The 20,199-nt window shown below is 36.4% G+C and overlaps 1 protein-coding gene across 21 annotated transcripts in view; it reads right to left on the reverse strand.

Moving 5' to 3' along the window:
* Positions 1–20,199, reverse strand: part of TENM3 (teneurin transmembrane protein 3) — a 1,290,863-nt gene that overhangs the window by 91,309 nt on the left and 1,179,355 nt on the right. For all 21 annotated transcript variants that reach the window (XM_054295903.1, XM_054295906.1, XM_054295901.1 and 18 more), the window contains 2 exons: positions 4,819–4,941; positions 882–1,096 (listed from right to left, as the gene is read on the reverse strand). In XM_054295903.1, the coding sequence (XP_054151878.1) occupies positions 882–1,096; positions 4,819–4,941 (338 nt within the window). The remainder of the gene's footprint in view (positions 1–881; positions 1,097–4,818; positions 4,942–20,199) is intronic.

Below are 20,199 nucleotides of genomic sequence, written 5' to 3' on the forward strand. Positions count from 1 at the left end.
AAAATACCTATTCAGGTGGAAAAATGGATATGAGCCAGCAGTTGGATAAATACTGTGTTGGAAGAAATCTAATCTTGGAGGGTCTTAAATCTTTACAATAATATGAATACAATTAATACTAAAGTACCATCTGAGGCACTGATTCTCTGTTTCTCCTGCCAATCCAGAAGACTGTTCATTCTTTTATACTTTAACTGTCCTATCACTATGGATAAAAAGTGGGTTTTTGTTACTAGGAAATGTGACCATATGCTATAAGAGGTGTCATTAGAAATCTTCTGATGGGTGGAAGAGAATAAATCCTCTGGCACACTTAATAACAAAGTTTCAAGACAGTAGATGCCCAGTGAAGACTGCCACTTTTATAACCCCAGTTCACTGTATCTTTGTAGATACATATTATGTATTTTTTCTTTTATGTTCTTAGTGAGAGAGACACCAAGCTGTAAATACTGTAGTATTTGCTTGTCTTCTTGTTTGGAAATTTGGATAATCTGCTCTTTGCAGGAACTGTCAACCACACCTTATGTGTGGCGAAAAGATTCTATATTAGTTTGCTTAGGTTTTAAAGATATGTGAATTTACCAAAGAATAAAAAAAAGTACCTATAAATTCTGCATGAAACAACTCCATATCTGAAGAATCATTGATTAGGCAACAGAACAGCTCATAAATAAGAATACCATGTACCCCCCATTCTAGATCCCAACACAGAGTATCACCAATGTTCTGGTCATCACATGAGATCAATAAAATATAAACAGTGAAAATGAAAATCAGCAAAATGGAAAAGAATGTAATCCTGAGAGAGAAAAAAGATATAAAAGATACAAGATCATGGTTTTCAATAATGTGCTACTTTTAATGCAAGCAGTTCTTACCTGAGTGTGTGAAGGTGGTAAGCCTTTTCGACCATATACTCCAATCAATGCATCTTTCTGAAGGGATATATTGAATTTTAGAAATTGTGGCTGATCAATGAAGAGTTGTGATCTCCAAAAAATCCCAGGGGGCACTTCTTGTATCGCTCTTCGGCCTATATCAAGTTCTCCAGAATCTATAGTGTTGTTTTCTTGTGCAAATCCTCCTAATTTTCCTGATGGTTTAGAATAATATGGAGATCAAAAATTAGTGGTTTTTTTCTAGCTTTCAATCATCCTCCATATATATCTTCAAATACTTAGAATTACCTCAGGAAGAATTCTACCTGACAACCTTTTTGAATAGAAGATCCCAGGAATTCAATGATTTGGAAATAAAGAGGCAAAGATACCCCAAATGCCTACATACAAAAAATGCTGTAGCATCCCTAAGGAGGAGCATTATGGAAGCAGTTTAGAATCTACACTAAACGATACTTTTTGCACTAGCATTTTAATAGAGGTTTCTCAGAATAAAGTCTCACATTAAAAAGAAAAAGGAAAATGCAGCATACAGATTTAAAGAATAATAGATACATAAACACAGGTAGTCAGGAGAACTAATACAAACATTTCTACATTAAATATCAGAGCATTTATTCAATACTACCAAATACTACATCTCTGGTTACCTATTTTTGGTTTTGCATAAGCAAGCAATGCTGTACTTAAGCAGCTGGCACACGAAGGTGAGGCTTGAGTGAAACAATACAAAGAAAAATGGAACTGTCATTACAGTCTTGGAGTTTGCTGTGTTTTTACCAATTCATATTCCTTTCATCAACTAGTCTATTATAAAGATTGAACTAAATCCATCTGAATGTGATAAGCAAGTTCATGTGATGCTCACTTGTTTGCATGCAAGTATTCTGAAGAACTGACAATTCAGCCTTGTCTTTTACGTTCAAATTCTACATTATTCATCATTTGATGGAAGAAACTGACACAACCTTTTTGCAAACATTTAGACTGCAAAAAAACTAGATTAAAATCTGAAATGCCAGGTGAGGTCACAGATTGATCCTCGGCACTTATTGTGCATCCAAGATGAACTGAGACTGCTGTTGAATTAAACAGGTTCAGAAGCACTGCTGAGAGGCCTTGAGTGGAACTTGTATCATCATCAGAGCTGTGTCACAGCAGCATTGCAGTCACTGAAAATGTCTCACAGGATTATCACATTGATCAGAGTGCTCTTGAGAAAACACAGTGAAATATCTGATCTTAAAACCCCAGTCTTTAAACACTTTTTAGGATGAGTTTAATGTTTTCTGAATTTGGACTTAATCTTTCATAATACTCATGTGTTATTCTAGAAGATGGATCTGTATTTCCATTTATTTAAGCATTTGTTTTCTACTTCTTTCTTCAAATTAAAGCATTTGTGTTGAACAAATTCACACACTGATGACAGGTAATCACTAAACAATAAACACTTGTTTGCAATATTGATCTGCAACTTCCCCTATTTCTACATTTCAAATGAAAAATAACTGCCTTGTACTACTGAAAAGATGAGCTAGACAGCTTGAGTAAGTGCTGTTTATCAAATACATGAACCAGCTTCCCAGGAATGCCTATTTCTGGGGTTCAACACTCAGCAGATAGTACACTTATGGACTTGAATGTTCTTCACTGAAAAAAAATGGTTTTGCTTTGTAGCCATGTGCCCCTTTAGCACCCCAACACCTCTCTCAAAGCTGTCAGCAGCTGATTGTCACCCTAAGGTTAGGGGATTAATTATTCTTTGTTCCCTGTTGTATCTCAATGAGCATAAGAAAGATCTTCATAGTGCCATCATTTCCTTTCCATTTTCTAAACAGTAACAGTTCCTACAGGCACCTTTAAACCAAAACATGGAATGTCATGTTCATACACATTTACAATTAAGGTGGTTGAAATGTCTCAAATCCAAATCAGAGGATCAGGACATTACCAGGGGACTAGAGAAGGGTGGTACTGAAAGTTGTTCAGCTGTCAAAATATCTGAATCAAGGTTTCATTGATTCTTCCTTACAGCTTTCAGTAACCAGAGTGATAGCACAGGGGCCTCGCTCCTCACATTTCACATCCAGTCATCAAACTTTCCCTTCTTCCTAACTGGTGCCTCTTTGGTGGTTTAAAATGCGTACTCTCTGGTCTGTCTGTTGTTCAGTATTGATGCATGCTGATAAATTACCACATACCATATTCTGCAGAAGACAGCATTTTAAGTGGGTGGAATTAACCCTGTTCTCTTGAACTGTATTTAGGGACATAAGGAAGGAAAAATCTATTTGGTTTCCTTGTTATTTCCTTTTATTTTTGAGGCAGTGTGTAATAGGTTTTAGTTTGGTAAAAAAAATAAAAATTATCAAGGGAAAAAACCCAGTGTTTATAAAATATTTTCAAAAACATCAATATATTTTATAAAATAAAGTATTTTGGCTATTGAATGCAGAAGACAATGGGATAAAAAGCTGTCACTGCAGCATTAATATTCATAACCATAAAGTAGTTTTTTTTCTCTTCATTCAAAATAAGTAAGAAAAAACAGGAAGCGATAATGATTATCTAAGTACAAGAAAAAGGCAGGAAGGTAAAGGAAATGAGAAGAAAATGTCCTACTGGAGAAGTTTCACAGGCTTACAAAAATGACAAAAGCAGGGAACTGAGCTATAACTTTTCTATGACTTGGAGCTGTGATAACCTGAAAAATTTTCTAGATGTCAACTGCCAGCAGAGGCTTCCTCCTTCTCAGTGGTAAGGAGGTCAGATGTTCCTTGTGAATGGGAAAATGGATTTTTGTGTAATGAAGCAAACACTGCATTCATCAACCATTTAAATCAAGTTTTCTATTCAAAACCTATTGATTTTGAAGCCTCTGTTAGCCAAAAGTGCACAAGCTCTTAAATGTTTGGAGAATCTTAAAGGGCAACATAGAAAAAGGTCGATAAAAAATAATCCCTTTATGTGGTTTGTATTTTAAAAGCTCTTACAACAAAATTAAGAAAGTTTTTTTTCCTGCTTTATATATTGGTTGGATGATTCAGACTCAACATTATATGCCAGAGACTTTGAGAAAACAAATGTACATATTATACCTGACCTATTAAATTTCAGAGAGAAATTAAAAAAAAAAAGAGAGAAGAAAACATCAACCTCTATAGAGAAAAACCCAAGATATTCCATAGTGAGGTCATCATGCCACACAAAACTCCTTGATCGTGACTTCTAAGCCTTGTAAGCATAGCTAAGTGAGAAGCTTCAAAAATATGCAAATTATTCCTGAAGTGCCTCTTCTGGAGCAAAAACTTCAGAAAAAGTGATTACGAGGGAACACGCACATGTAATCTTTTGTCCAGAATTATTGAGAGCTTGCAGAAAGTCCCAAGGACTGACTCTTGTATCAGGTCCCCCTTATGAAACAGTATGTCCTGACACCTTGGAGCCCTGGCTTTGTTGTGTCATTTGTTCAACACGAGGTCCCTAAGGCAGGATGGTCTGAGCCAGCCTCAGCACCCTCCTGCTGCCTCTGGGGACCCCACAGCAACAATAAAAATATTATCAGGTGTTCTGGAGTAAATAGAGGTTTTGCTTCTCTGGATATGATGAGAGCTTTCCTATCCTCATCAAGTATCACATATAAATTCCTGTGAGGAATTTTGGTTGACAGTTAGCTTTCCTAGAAAGATCAGCATTAGTGCTCAGGATCCATAGACCCCTTCACATGCTAGGTAGGAGAAACTGTTTGTTCTTGTTTATCTTTTTAAAATTACTATTACTTACAAATGCTCTGTACTTGCATTAAATATAGAGTCTTGGACAAAAACCGTTACAGTGTGATGATGTTAGTAAGACACAAAGGAAGAAAATGTTCCAAAAGAAGGAAAAAAAAAATGGTGCCCATTTCACTTACCACTGTCTCCAGCAGGAACTGTTACAGGGTGTGTTGGCACAGTATCAGAATTCACTTTTCCATTCTCAAATGTATCATTTTCAGTCTGCTGCAACTGCCAGTTGAGGCCAAACAGATGCATTGCTGGTGGTAGAGGATACAGGTTATTTGATGCTTTTAACCACAATGACAAATTGCACAAGTAACCACTTTCCATGCCTCGTAGTGGCATAGCAACTCATACATTAAAAAAATTAAATTACATGAACAAGCATTTGCAGACTAATAGTTCAGCAAAGGCACAAAGCAATTACTAACACTGTCCTTTAATGATACAGTGCTTTCAGTGAAGGCAGTTGACAGAAAGCTCACCAGCCTCATTTTGAGTCTTTTACCGGTCCCAAATCAATGTTCAAAAGGATAGGCAGTAATTATGTTCTTTTCTCTTTTTTTCATTTTTGATCCTTCTGAAGAGACAAATCATTTAAGTGAACTTTTAAATGACCTACTAAAAGAAATGATTTTCCCAGCAGATGGATCTGTCCTGGTTAGCCAGAAAGGGAAAAGAAAGAGTAAATACAGGAGGAGAGGGAGGAGAGTAAATACAGGAGGAGAGGGAGGAGGGTGCTGTGGGTGTTGCAGGGCTAACCTAAGACATGAGCACTTCATGCTGTCAACAACACCCTGCACAACCTCCCATTACGTGCCCATTCCTCACACTAGCCCACAAAATGAGGCCAAGGCCATGAGCAGAGCCAGGGACACTGGAGCACTTTGCTCTGATAATGGTAATGCATAAGTTAGGTTTCTGAATTACTTAATTCCCCACAACCAAGTTCATCTGAAAGTTGATACCATGTTAAAGAGTTTAGCCGAGTTAATTATGAAACAGAGTCAACCCTCCATGGTGTTAGGGGGAACTTAAGGAACCTTGATCACCAGGGATTAAGGAATGAACCCAGCATCTAAACTTTTAGAACAAAAATATGGGAAAAAAACCCCTATCTTAGTGCTATACTGAGATACTCTCATACAATTTCATGCTGTCTGTGGATTATTTTTTTCTGGTCCAATTCTCTATAATGCCACCAAAATGCATTTTATTGTAATTATTCTACTTTGTGCTTGGGCTAATGTAGTTTTGCTCAATCCATGACAACAGTTATCTGCAAAGCAGTTAAAATAGTCTTTCAGTGCTACTAGGGAATAAAAATACACTGGGAAAAAAAATCCATACTCATGTATTTTAACTATTAGTGCAAAATATAAGGAAAATAATTCACTGCACTTTATTGCTTCTGCTACTTCTCTCTCTCTGAAGTAAGATTACTACTATAGTCAATGTTACTAATTTTTTCATTCCCTCTATGCAAATGACGAAAAATTCTTCATCCCATTTGGTTTCATTTCTAGTCTATAAATCTCTCTGTATTGACCATGCCAACCCTTATGTAAGATGAACAGGCATAAATGGAAGTTTAGTTAGCCAGGCAACAAAACCTGCCAAATTAAGAGGTTGTTTGCCAGGTCTTTGCCTTAAAGACTCTCCCTTAATCTGAACAAAACAAAAAGCCAGAATGCAACTAAAGATCTGTTACTGAATACTTCAAAGACTGAAATCTTCACGACAGATGACATATTCTCTTTGTTCCAAGTCTCTGACTCTACTGTTACAGTTCTTTCCCAGACTTTAAATTGCCTGTCAAAGCCTGATAATGTAGAATGTTCCTTGACCCTAAAAACATATTTCTTTTATCCCCTCTCAACTCTTGTTAAATCATAAATCTGACCACCACCATCTCTGGCACATCACTAGAATTAGTCATCATTATTTTGACCCTACCTCAGCTGAAATTGTTATTTATGTATTAATCACCTGATGAGTGTATCTGTTTTAATATATTTCAATAAAATCCCTAGGGTCAAACTCTACAATTTGTTATACTTGTTCATTTCACTGGCAGCAATGAAAGACAGTAAATAGCCAAATATTTCATGATTTAAATCCAGTACATTCCTTGTTTTCAAGTCCAGAGATCTAAATCACCTCTCTTAACTTTGCTGTCTTCTTATCCCTTTTATTAGTTCTTCTGGAGAAAAGAAAGTGATATTCATTTTGTAACTCTAGAAACACAGGAGTTTAGAACATCATTAACATCTGCTGGTGCTATGTACATGCCCTGTGCCTCTCCATGCACTGGGAGATCAGAAGGGGAAGCTCCAACATGACCTTCTAGCCATTCCCTTGTAATTCAAAACAGCTGGAATCTGAAGTCTTCAAAGGCAAGGACTGTGGGATCAATATTGACTACATCAATATAACCACAATTACTACAGTGTAAGTGACAACTACCTTTTCTTTGTCTTTGTACTGATGTGAGTCTCACTGTAGATTACTGTCAAAGACTGGGAGTGTTAGCTGCATCCCTCAAATATACTATTCCTCTCTCAGCTTTGACAATGAACTAGAAACAAGTTCAAGACACAATGTTTAATGAAAATGAACAGACAGATAAATGCAGCTGTTTCACAGATCAGGAATGCAGGAATATTTTTTAAGGAGACAAAAACTGCTGCTAGACAATTCCAGTGATAAAACTTAGAGTGTGTACTAATACACTAAGTAATTCAACCACACAATCTCTCTGAGTTAGTGCTATGGAATTTAGAGAATTGTCCTTTTACAGCAAACATGAAAGAAACAGGCTTACTGTTAAAGCATCAAATTACAAGGCAGAATTTCTTTAGAGATTATGAACTCTAGGAACATGGTTAAATTGACCGATGAAGACAAACTCGGGCACTATTGTGCCAACCAAAATTTGTCTTCTCACAGCTGGCCATCAATATAAAAGCAAACTTTATATCCTTACCAATTTTATAAGAAAACTGAGGCATCTGATAAAAATTTTTGATGCTATTATGAATCTGTTTAGCAGCACCTGGGACAGATATCTTGGTGGGATGCCTGGGACCCTCAAGTCAAATGGTATGGACTAGTTCTGAATTTCCAAAGGGAGAATGATGCAATCATTCATGTTTGCTGATTTGCTGGATAGTAAGAAGGGTCTGCAGAGGGATCTGGATAGGCTGGATCATGGGACAAAGCCAGTTGTAGGAGGTTCAAGAAGGCCAAGTGCTGAGTCCTGCACTTTTGTCACAACAACCCCATGCAGTGCTACAGACTGGGGAGTAGCACTGGAGTAGCTGGAAAAATGTCCAGCAGAAAAGGACCCTGAAGTGCTGGTTGACAGCAGCGGCCAGGTGGCCAATGGCATCCTGGCCTGTATTAGAAATAGTGTGGACAGCAGAAACAGGGCTGGGATTTGTCCTGCATATTTGGCCACACATCAGGTGCTGTGTCCAGCTCTTTTCACAACAGGAAAGACACCGAGGTACTGAAGCACATCCAGGGAAAGGCAATGAAGCTGGTAAAGGGTCTGGAGCACAAGTTTTATGAGGAGCAGCTGATGAAGTTGGGGTCACTTAGCCCAGAGAAATGAGGTTCAGGGAGACCCTCACAATCCCTACAACTACCTGAAAGCAAGTTGTAGTAAGGTGAGTCTCAATCCCTTCTTCCATCTAACAAGTAACAGGGCAAGAGGAAATGGCCTCAAATTATGCCAGGGGAGGTTAAGATTAGATATTAAGAGAAAATGTTTTCATGGCAAGGATTGTAAAACACTGGAACAGACTGCCCAGGGATGTAGTGAAGTCACCATCCTGGAAGGATCACCATCCCAAAAAACCAGTGGCTATGGCTCTTCAGCACATGGTTTAATGGTGAACATGGTGGTGGTGCTAGGTTGACGACTTGATTTGATGATTTTAAAGGTATTTTCCATCTTTAACTATTCAACCTATGATTAAATAGTTACCTTTTTGTAAACTCAAATAAAAAAAAAAATAAACTTAATTTTAATTAAATTTATTAATTTTAACCTAAATTAAATTTATGAAAAAACCTACTATCTTTAACCTGGGATTCTAGGATCTATCTATTCTGCTGTTTCAGTCCCTACATCTGTTCTGCAAAGTAATCTCTAGCTATGAAGCTAGCATTTACCTTTGGACTGAGTTGTTTAAGGTGACATTGGTACTGCTACTGGACAAATTATCTGCATGGCCAGCCTTTAGAGAGGGGTGATAGTCTAAATGGTGAGGAGTGCATTCCCTCTAACGGAGCGGAAAGAAGAGGCATCAGAGATGAGAAAACTCTCTTGGATCTGGGCTGCTTTTGGCATGAACATAGTACCAGCGTCTATATGCATGTGTGGTGCTGGTCAATACAACTAAATTCACCAGAACAAATCCCAAACATAAAAGCACTAACCAAATTAACAGTCTTGCTCTTATCCTCCTCTTTCCCCCTCCCCCTGCCACTGGACTGGCATATTCAAATATTCAGAACTCAAATTAAAGGAGTGCATTTGTACCAACAGCAGCCTTAATGCTAACATAAAAATGCTATCATTTGTTGTAGACAATTGGGTAATCTTGCCATCTGTCACTACACAGTTCACTGAAGAGTTTCTGAACCATCTTAAAACTGCTTTTTCAAGCTTGGTTGATCTTGCGATCACAGAAGCCTTATTTTGGTTTGTAATCAGTCGACAAAGCCTTCCATGTCCACTCAATAATTAAAACAGCAACTAAGAAAACATTTCACAGCAAACACTTGAAAAAAACCCCATCACTAGTTTACACTGTGTAAAACATTTTGCAATAATCTTCAAGAAGAAGTTCCCATTTGTTGTGCATGCTCCTTTCTCAAGCTAGCAATTCGGTGCTTTAAGCATTGCCTTTACAAGGAACTCGTTCTTGAGAAATACACTGTATTATCACTTCAAAACACTCTCCAAGACTTGCATCCAAAAAGAAACCAGTCCTTTATTAGCAGGTGGTGTAAGATGGAAAATTTATGTAACTAAGTAGCAGAACTAGAACTGTGAGGGCTGACAACTACCCTGCATTCAACTGCATACCTGCTGCATTTGCTGCCTTGCTCAAAATCTCAAAGTTCTCTTCTGCCAAAATGATGAGGCACAAAAAAGAATTGTAAAAGAACACCAATTAATGTACCTGTTCTACCATTTAGCAAGAACTGGATTGTCTGCATTTTTTCCCTCTTCTCCTGCACTTGAATGCTATGAGGATAAGACAGCTAGTTCATAAAGGAAATTGATAGGTATTAGCATGATCCAGTAACCAGTGTAGCTTGAAACAGAACACAAAGTTTAGATCAGATGTGCAAATACACACAATTCTGATGTCCATGACTATCAGAATTTTTATTTCTTTGTAGAAAAGGGTAGCAATATACAGTAAAAGCCAAAGAAACTTATGTATTGCTCTCATCAAAATTCAAGGTTGTCTCTATCATAACTCACCAGGATCAACTGCAACTTTTTCTTAAGTACTGTAAGTAACAAATATGCTCACATGAAACACAAAGGGCATAGCAAACACCCTATGAGCTGTGCAGGTGAAAGAATCACAAATGCAGATCATAAGGATGCACAAACAAAACCATACACATACAAGCAGAGCCTTTATTCACAGAAGCAGTCCTGCAGTAATGGAAGTAGTACTGTAATGGAAGAAGTACTCTGAAGTACCAGTCAGAAGTGCCAGCAATTCAAGACCTTTCCTTCCAAATATGGCAACTTGTTTTTTGCAGGAAAGAATTGTAAAGGTATTTTCACACAGGGCATTTCAGAAGAACAAGAATTCACAGGTAAGAGGATTCTTTTAAGTAAAAAGAAGAAACAGAGTTGCCTAAATTGGGAAATGGACTTCCACTGCTCCTCCAGCTTTTCTCACAATAGCAACAGATGAAAAATTAACACTAGACAGCAGAAAGAAAAAACACTGGCTGTCTCTAAAGAGCAAGCATCTCCCCAAAACCTCTGGAGATAAGGCCTATGGCATATGTTCTATGAACATAAAGAACTCAACACCACAGGGGAAGTTGGCAAGAGGAACTGAATGATATTGGCGACCCTCCTTCCTTTCTCCCATGTGTTTTACAAGGTATGGTAATCAAGTCTTAATATTCATGAAGCTGTGCTTGAAGATGAGTTCCTTGCTAAGTTATTGAACTCATGTTCCAGGACTGCCACTGCTACATATTTCTGGGTGCTGATATTTTGAAACCATGATTTTAAAAATTGCTTCCTGAGAATTAATTGAAAAATCTTTACACACGCTTAAACATAAGGAAAAGTGAACATAATTTATATTTAAAGCAATGCAAAGAAGATTATAATTTAAACTAAGCAAATTGCAATTATTGCTCAATCTTGTTGAAGGATTATCTTCTAGTTCATCTCCCTGTTGGCAATATATTTTAAAATGAAATATTTGAACATTGAAGTGGTTTTAAAAATTATCTTCCATATATTTTTCTTGCAGACATAATTAGAATCTAAATCTATTTTATTCTGAAGGACCTGAAGTGGACCAGAAGATGTGCAAATGAACTGTCAGTGATTTGCATTCTTTTGCTTTTTTCTCAGATAATAGGATACCTTGGATGTTGCTGCAGATCAAATAGTGAATTAAAAATAGTTAATTAAAATCTTAAATAAAGTGAATTAAAATTTACAAAGACAAGTTCTCTATTTATTACTCTTTTTCTCAAATCAATAAAATCCCTGTAATTTCTAAATTTAAAATAATTTTAAAGTACATGCTTTTGAGCACCTTCAAAAGATTAGTCACCAGCAGAATCACATGAAAGTTGCTGAACATATACACTGAATGTAAAACATTTTAGTAGAGTGCTATGTGAAAAACCCAGTAATACCTATCAAGACCAATACAGTAACTGAAGTAGTTTTCCCTTTTATCCAGTTGAATAGGTCCATTGATTTTACTGTTTCATCTGAAAAAAAAAAATCCAACCTGTCTAGTCTATTCCTCATTTTCTCCTGGAATCTTTTAACAATGAATTTCAAAAACATTTTAAAAATTGCCTAGAAAAAAATATAGCAACAAAGGTATATCAGCTATCTACTGTGGAGAAACTTACTCTCTTTGACTGCTAATCAAAGATGATTACATTGGAACTTTAAAAGTATTGTTGCATTTGAACTGTTAAGAGAGATGTGTGGTAGTCTTGGTGTAAATAGTTTTACTATATTTACCCCAAGATGGAACATTTATTCCTCTGAAAACTTGTATGGCTAGATGTCTCATTTCAGTTGTCAAGCCAGGGACTTTTATGTAACAATGGTCTGATTCTGTCAACTGCATTATACAAGGCACATTCAAAGCTTAAGGGAGAATCCAGATTTCTTAAAACAGAAACAAAGATAATCTTTCAGCAGCCTCTTATTTAAATAAGATATATCTATTATGTCCTGTTTCAGATATGCCCATTTATTCTGACAAACAGCAAACCTACTCCATTTTGTAATAGTCTTCACTATACCTAAAGTCTTTAGGATTATGTGGGCTTTCTCCTCAACAAATTTTTTTTTTCTTCCAGCTAATGCTATTCAGTTTAAAAAAATGGTAAAAAAATCATTACAAGTACAGAAATGATGGGAAGTGCATACTGGATTGTGGACTCTTTGTTCATACAAGGGCAGGAAAAGCATCCTGTAAATTTTGGGTTTCTATCTAATAGTCATGATCAATTATTTTAAATATGGTGGGGGAGAAGAAAATTTTCCTGATTTACACATGTCAAGGCCAGATTAACACTACAGGCTAATAACTTTTCTGTATTCCTTCAGGGATTTCTTTATATTATTGCTTCTCGTTTTGTAACTATTTTTCTTCCTTAAACTAGTTTTTTAGAAAAAAGCTGAAGCTCATAGGTTTTTTAACCTATTTTAATTTTTTTTCACAATTCCACCAGAGGTCTTGCTTTGTCCTTTAGATCACACCCCCACAGTGTCAAGAAGAGCAATGACAATGTAATATCTATAATTAATTGCAAACACCTTTCTTAGGTAAGAGCACTGACGAAGTGATCCAACCATTCCTACAGTTCAAAAGCCTTATTTATTACAGAGAAACCAACCACCCCAAACCCAAACCCAACAAAACCACCACAAACCTCTTGAGGAATATAATTAAGTGGCACTATATGATCCTGCATAGCCTATTTGCATGTTGATGGCACAAAGAAATGCAGTCTGATGAATAGATTCATAAACCAAAGGAAAAAGAAACAGGGGCCAATTAATGCAATGTTCAAAGGACACACTGAGCTGGGAGTTTACACTATATGGTGAAACACTTGTGTTGCATATTTCCATCTCATGACTGGCTAAAAAAGATCAAAGCTTTTTTTATTCCATATTAAGAATGACAGAATATTACAGCAAACATGCAATAAGGATAAATGTAATAAGCTTTAATAAAAGATGATAATAAGGCTTGATAAGAACTTTTGGAATGTCACCAAATCTGAAATGTAAGATGAAAGCATCTGCACGTAGAGATTGTAGTATGTTATTTGGAACCCCATGGAGCTAAACTGTGATTAGAACTCCATATTTTTCCATAAATTAGCTTTTGTTTTGAATTTCCTGCTGAGATCATATGCAAGTTGATTGAACGTGCAAGTCAATATATAGGTTTTTTAATCCTTTGCTGTTTTTCAGGCTTCATGATATCACAATTACAGCAGTCCACTTGTAGATCAAAGGTACATGATTGAGGCCAAAAGAAAATAACCTATAACTTCTTTACAAAACTTCTTCACAGTGATTTAGACCTCTCCATGGTAATTATCACTCACCTACCTGAACAGGGCAATTATGTAGATGCATAAGCCAACCACTACATGCAGATCAACTTGCAAGCTCACAGAATTTCCTCTTCAATACATATTAAAAAACAGAACGGACATGCTGAGTTCCCCTTCAAGGGGGCCAACTCTACCTTACTCCAACACCTCCAGTGTAAACTTGTAAACCATTAGCTATCTGCATAAACAAATAATCCTTATGCAAACCTTTGGTTCAAAACCCCAGGGCTTACAACAGCTCAGTGATTGCAGTCATCCTCTTATTGAAACATCATCACCACTCCAGGGATTGGCTATTAAATAGGGAATCCTTTATTATATTGTCATTAATATGTTTTATGTGCACTGGAATAACACACCGTGTTCGTCCACTAAGCTGAAATGTTTTTTTTTATGAAACTATTCCTGTAAGCAAAGTTATATTGTAGGTACAGGAAAAATACTATCAACAGAAAAAAACAATTTACCATACATGATTGATGAAAGGAAACTGTGACATAAAGACAAACTTACTGTTAGTTGTTTGTAAAGCCAGTGAATTGCTTGCAAGTCAGTTTGTAAACCACTTTGTAGTTTGTATCAATTATCTAAGCCTTGGAAAAAACAAGTTAGGATTACAGTGTCACATTGATTTTTTTTTTCCCCTTTAAAGGTAAATTAGCCACAACACTGCACAGTAAAATCTTACAGGTGATATTAAGAATAGCCAGTCTTAGCTCTAAAGTAATGGTCATTTATAAAATTGATAGAGAAAACCAACTACTCCTTTTAATGTGTGACACTAGATCAGTAAAAAGGATGTGTTTTAAAATTGTCCTCTAATTTTGGCTACAGCTGAATTGAAATAACAGGAAGGATTGCATCTCTCCTTTTCAAATGTGGATACCTCAATTTCATTACCTCTACTTGAGAGTACTAACAGGAGGCAGTAAAGAAGTTGCTGGAGAAATAATTAAAAACCTGGGAAATCATTTGAAAACATAAGTAACTTTTACTCAGCAGTGTGAAAAGATTTGGAGTGAGTCAAATGAGGACCCACTGTCGAGCAAAATTACCTGAATAAAAAGGGCTGTGAGACTTGGCTTTCCAAAGATGAAAGAGAAGGTAAAACAACAGATAATCCTGGACATTTCACAAAAAAGATAAATTTAAAGATAAATTTATTGTACCCAGTTACTGTGTTACACCTCAGGAAATCAGTGGTTAGCAGTAGGCTAACACTATGCAGCTGGATATTGTTTTAGATTTTTTTTTGTTTAGTTTTATTTTTTTAAATTTTTATTTATTTAGAAACAAAAATACTATTTTTCCTGTACCATAAGAAGGGTAACTTAAAAGTATTTTTAAATAAAGAAACCTACAAGAAACATTCCTACTTCTATACTTGGAGGTTTCTGGAACTAAGCAATTTTCCAAATAACTGATATTCATTTATATACCTAACCCCCCACCTTACTGCTTCTGTAGAAAAAGTAAAAGACACTCATTTGTGTGATCCTATTTTATCAAATATTACCAAATCCACTCTGGTTTTATTTTATTTGTTTTATTATTGAGGAAAAATAAGCTTCTGAAATGCAAATGGCCATGTCATCTAAACAGTTGTAGCACATTTCTTTTTACTGGATTATAAAACTACGAATGCTGCTAAAGGTGACAATTCCTAAGGGACAGTGGGCTTGGGGTATTTTTTTGTGAATGGAGTTGTCTGAAATGGCACCAATTTCCTGTCTACTTCAGAGGACATCTAACTTTCATCCATAATTAATCCCTGCAGTGGGCTAATTACACCCATATAAAACCCATGTGTTCTTGTGATCTCAGCCATAAGTGTAATATCAAATGGTATTGCTTGAAGCAAGGTTGGACACATGGACTCAACCTTTTCATTCTACAGTGCTTGTGTATGGAGAGGTTTAACAAAATCTCATCAGACATGACTTCTTTTAAAGCATTCAAAAAGAGAACAAGCAATTATTTTCAAAGAAAAAAACCAAGAAAATATTGCAGTTTACAGAAAAGATGCAATTTATACACAAAATGACCAGCTTTAACACATGTACTGTAATTCAAATATCACAGCAGACAGCACGTCTAAGAGCTAGCTTCTTTCTTCACAGGCATGAGTTATAAATTGAAACTACCAGCAAAGAAGAGAAGATTAATCCTATGTCCACAACAAGTCAAGTAATCACCCAAGCAAATATCTGCTTTGCAAAATCTCTTAAACATAAGCATTAATTTGAAGTATTACACACATTTGCCGACTACTAAAATGAACTACATGTTTACCTGGACTGATAAAATACAAAGAATACCTCTTAAAACTACTCTAAGCTTGCTCTTTATCACAAGCCAGTGCATTTTAACTGAATATCATATTAGTCTAAAAAACTGCTAATATTTGGGAGTCTGTCAGAAGACTACAGGAGAAGTGCAGGGGGACACTCATCTCTACAAAACTTGCTTGCAAGAGACTTCAGTTTTCCTGAAAGCAGCATCCAGGTTTTGAGAAAACATCATATGGCTTCACAATATGATGTGTGGGAATTACAGGCAATGACATGTCATCATCATGTCATCTTGCAGATTATTACTACGCCTCTTATATTGCTGGAATTACTGAGTTTCAATTTTCTCCACTGGGTAAAAGTGCAAGGGTGACAGGACTATTGCCAAAAAGCTTGTGATAAATCTTAATTAGAATACAAGCCTTTGGAGCAGAGGTGTGCCTTGACAGATTAAGTTTTTTAATCCCTTGAAATCTTGTCAAGTCTCTTTTAACCTCCTGATTGTCAATTACATGTTCCTACATTCTTTCGTGTGAGGATTATCTTTCTCAATGAACGTTTTATTCTCAGCGCCACGAACAATAATAGCAAGTGACATCCACAACACCAACCAAGTAAGAATTCCCTGCACTCCTGAAACAGTAATGTTATGCTTTGCACTTAATCTGGAACACAGCATTGAGATCTTTGCTTAAAAAACATCAGCCAAAGGCATTATCCACAATAGTATTCTTGCAAGAGACAAGAAAGTATATTTCATGTTTATGCTTCACGACAGATGTTCACCATGTTTAGATTTTGTATTATTTCAAAAAAGATGTTAAAAACACTTTCAGCCCAATAAGGCGGTAAAGAACAACAACTTCATTTTTGGACTAGTCATTCTACCTCTGCCTCCCAGTCTTGAAAGAAAGAATGTGAACATAAGAAATCACATTATTATTTATAAAATATTTCCACTCTAAGGAAGCCAAATGAGCTCATCACCAATGCTGTAAACATTATATGAAGCTCATGCAGATATTTAAAATACATAGCTTTGGGATACCAAGAAAAATAATTTGATCACATGTTAGAGCTGAAAACCTCTGTAATGCACAAAGTCAAGGAAGTACTAGCTGTAATATTAAGCCTCATTCTAAAGCAAAAAGCCAGTGTGGAAAGTCACATTTGTATCTGAATACTGCCCTTGACCAAGCACATGTCAGGAGTGAGTGAAAAGAGTTGCCTGAACCAGTATTAATTATTAGCTATGAGTAAGCCAAGGGCTACATTTATCAATTATCTGGCTTTTGTAATTTTATCTTTAAAGATTTTTAAGTACTGAAGTAGAAGCTGGAGGTTGGTACTTCAGACATCAGGGACTATTCTAAGGTCCATTCACCTTTAGTAATTTCAGGAGGTGGTTTTCTAGCTGCTAAATTATTGTGCTGGGTAGCTAACCTCACACTGAAGGCCCAGTTGAAGCAGGAGAGAGCAACATGTGGCACTGATGTCTAAAACAACAGGCATGCAGATTTTGTCAGGCACAGAGCAGAGGCACACGTGCTGGGAAGCCAGAGCACTCCACAAGGCCCTGCCATCAGAGGCAGCCAGCTCCTGGCTGCCCCTGACACTCACAGCTAAGACACAACTGGAAATATCCATTCTGGACAGAAGAGAGACATCACTATGTACCTAATCCAAAGACTCTTAATTGACAGGCTGCCACTTCCAAATCCCACCAAGCTTTAATTTTGAACAAAAGATGACCAATGAACATTGCTGCTGCCTCCAAATGCACCAAATGCACATGGAATCTTCCCTAAAAGCCCCATGGATTGTTAAAATTAGTAGTCAGTCTACACTTTGCAACAAGTGATGCACTTTCTACAGTGCTGGAGACACTGGCTGTCTTCACAAATCCAGATAAAGTGAGCACAGAGTGAGCAAGAGCATGAGAACATCAATGTGGTTCTGCCAAGCGGTGCAATCAGACAATGCTAAAGAGCTGTGCTTGGATAGCTGGCAAGCTTTCTCAGAAAGGTTACATAAGAGAAGTTTCCCTGCTGTAATTTTTGCATGGTAATTTGAATAGATTGTGATAGGTAGATTTGGTCAACTGTAAAATCTCAGAGCACTTCCTTCAAATGATTACAGCAGATCAAAAGGAAAATACATTTTTTTTATTTTTAAGAATCAGATATATAAATATATTTGTTTACCTCATGGCTTTATTTTGTCGGAAAAACAAATTGGCTGAGAGCATAAACCTGGCTAACTGTAAAAATCTGCCACATATCTGTAGACAGGGAACATATTTCCAACCCACACACCTCAGTGATGCTCCAGACATAGCTAAGGTCCCAGCAAAACTGAGTGAAGCAGACAGAAATGGGAAGAGAAGGAAGTAAGCCAAAAGTTGTTGATGAAACTCTCAGTGACAATAGCATTACAATACTCAAAATTAAATTTATGTCAAAAAGAAAAACAGTTTCTATAAAGGCATAATGAGAGGTAATTAATGACAATTAAACAATATTCTCCCTCATGCCTGTTCATTACAATACCTATGCTGGGTATTGCAATAAAAATTCCATTTAAATGGCATTATTAATTAAGTTGTTTTCCTTATTCCTGGCAGTAACTGAGCCTTACAAACAGCAGAAAAATGTTAACTTGGCATTGCAATCAAAAAGAAATATTATATTGTACTTTATTGATAAAGTAAAATAGATTCTTAGGTATATTTAGTCATTGCTTTAGTCACAAAATTCAGTTTTGTGATTGTCAAGGCTATAAATCAATTAGTTATGGAGAGTGGTTCTGCCCTACTATGACTTCTGCCACTGAATCCAACAGAAAGGGCAGCTGGTCCCCCACAATCTGGGAAGATCTGTGAGTGCCAGCAGCTGTCATACTAAATCCTGGCTAATATGGGAGAACCACTGACAACAAACTCAGAAATAGCACTGAGGACAGAGGATGTTAGCCCTAGTCTACAGAAACAGGTAATTAAATGATTTTTAACAATTACTTAAAACTCACCTCAGATAGTCACACACTATCTTTTACACTTTGCATCCTTCTGATGCGTCGGTCTCATCTAATAAGGAAACTTGATTGCAATTTTTCCCAGACACTTCCTTCTCTTTCTACCTAAAAACCTCTTAAGTTGCCCTGTTCTTATTCTCATGAAGTTTTTGAGATAACTCTGAAGACAGCTGTCCATTATTTGAAATATACTGGCACATAATGTTCAGCTTATTTTTAATATTTGGGATGATGATAAAACAGTAACATTTTTAGACAGACAAAAAGCACGAGTGCTTATAATAATAATTGCAAAACAAGCACAATGTAGCTATTTTTATACAGTGCAGAAAATACTAATTATCTGTAATTATCAAACATGGATTTCTAGTCTGGTATTTTTTCCATTCACATTTCATTTGAAGCTTTCATCATGATCTTATGGTTATCTGTGTTGTAGTAGAACCCAGGTTTTTCTACTGTTTCCCATAGAATGAAGTACCAACTAAAATACATGTTTTCCCATAACATATTTCATCTGTTAAGTCTAAATATTGGCTTTCTTTTCTGTCCAAACTGAATTTGCTTAAGTAGGAAAAAAATACTGATAGATAAAGAAAGTGGTCAAGTGATGAAGGCAATAGTGACAAAATTATTTGGCCTTTTAAGTGAAATGAAGTTACTTTTTGTTTGTTTTTGGTTTTCTTTTCTTCCAACAGAAGAGACGCCCTTTGTTATCACCAACATGTAAATACTTGCTTTATCACAATGAATAGCTGACTGGTGTATATTCTTGTTCTGACCACTGATAGCTGAGATAAGGCTATCAAAATGATCAACCCCAAGTTACACAAAGAGCAAAGTGCTCAATAACTTCAAAGTATGACAGGTTGCCGTGAAGCAGTCAAGACAGGAAAGGCCTGACTAAACAGCTCACATCCTACTGTGCATTCAAATGATGTTTTATGTTCATGGAAACTTATTTAGCAGACATAAGACAAAATTCATGTCAGATGCCTGCAATTTTTCAGTGTACAGCTCTTCATGCTTAGTTGACTGAATGTGGTATTGTGCAGTTCCAGCACTGACCGAGGAACTGAATTGCTCCCCTCTTCATTTCCATGTACAGTGAAAATGGCAGTAATTTCTTATATTGATTTACAAAATGTCAAGACAGTGCCATTGGCAACGAAGAATCAATTGCTAGAGTGACTCTTGGGGAAGAAAGAGGGGTTCTGAGGTCCCCAAATTCTCATTAATTTCATCCATTAATTGCTGAATCCACACTCCAGCAGAAATAATTAGTACAGTACAAATCAGTTTGTTAATATAGCT

Source organism: Melozone crissalis, unplaced genomic scaffold (assembly GCF_028551555.1).
Source record: "Melozone crissalis strain CALT ecotype California unplaced genomic scaffold, PUWL_Pcris_2 ptg000006l_1, whole genome shotgun sequence".
NCBI classification, from domain to species: Eukaryota; Metazoa; Chordata; class Aves; order Passeriformes; family Passerellidae; genus Melozone; species Melozone crissalis.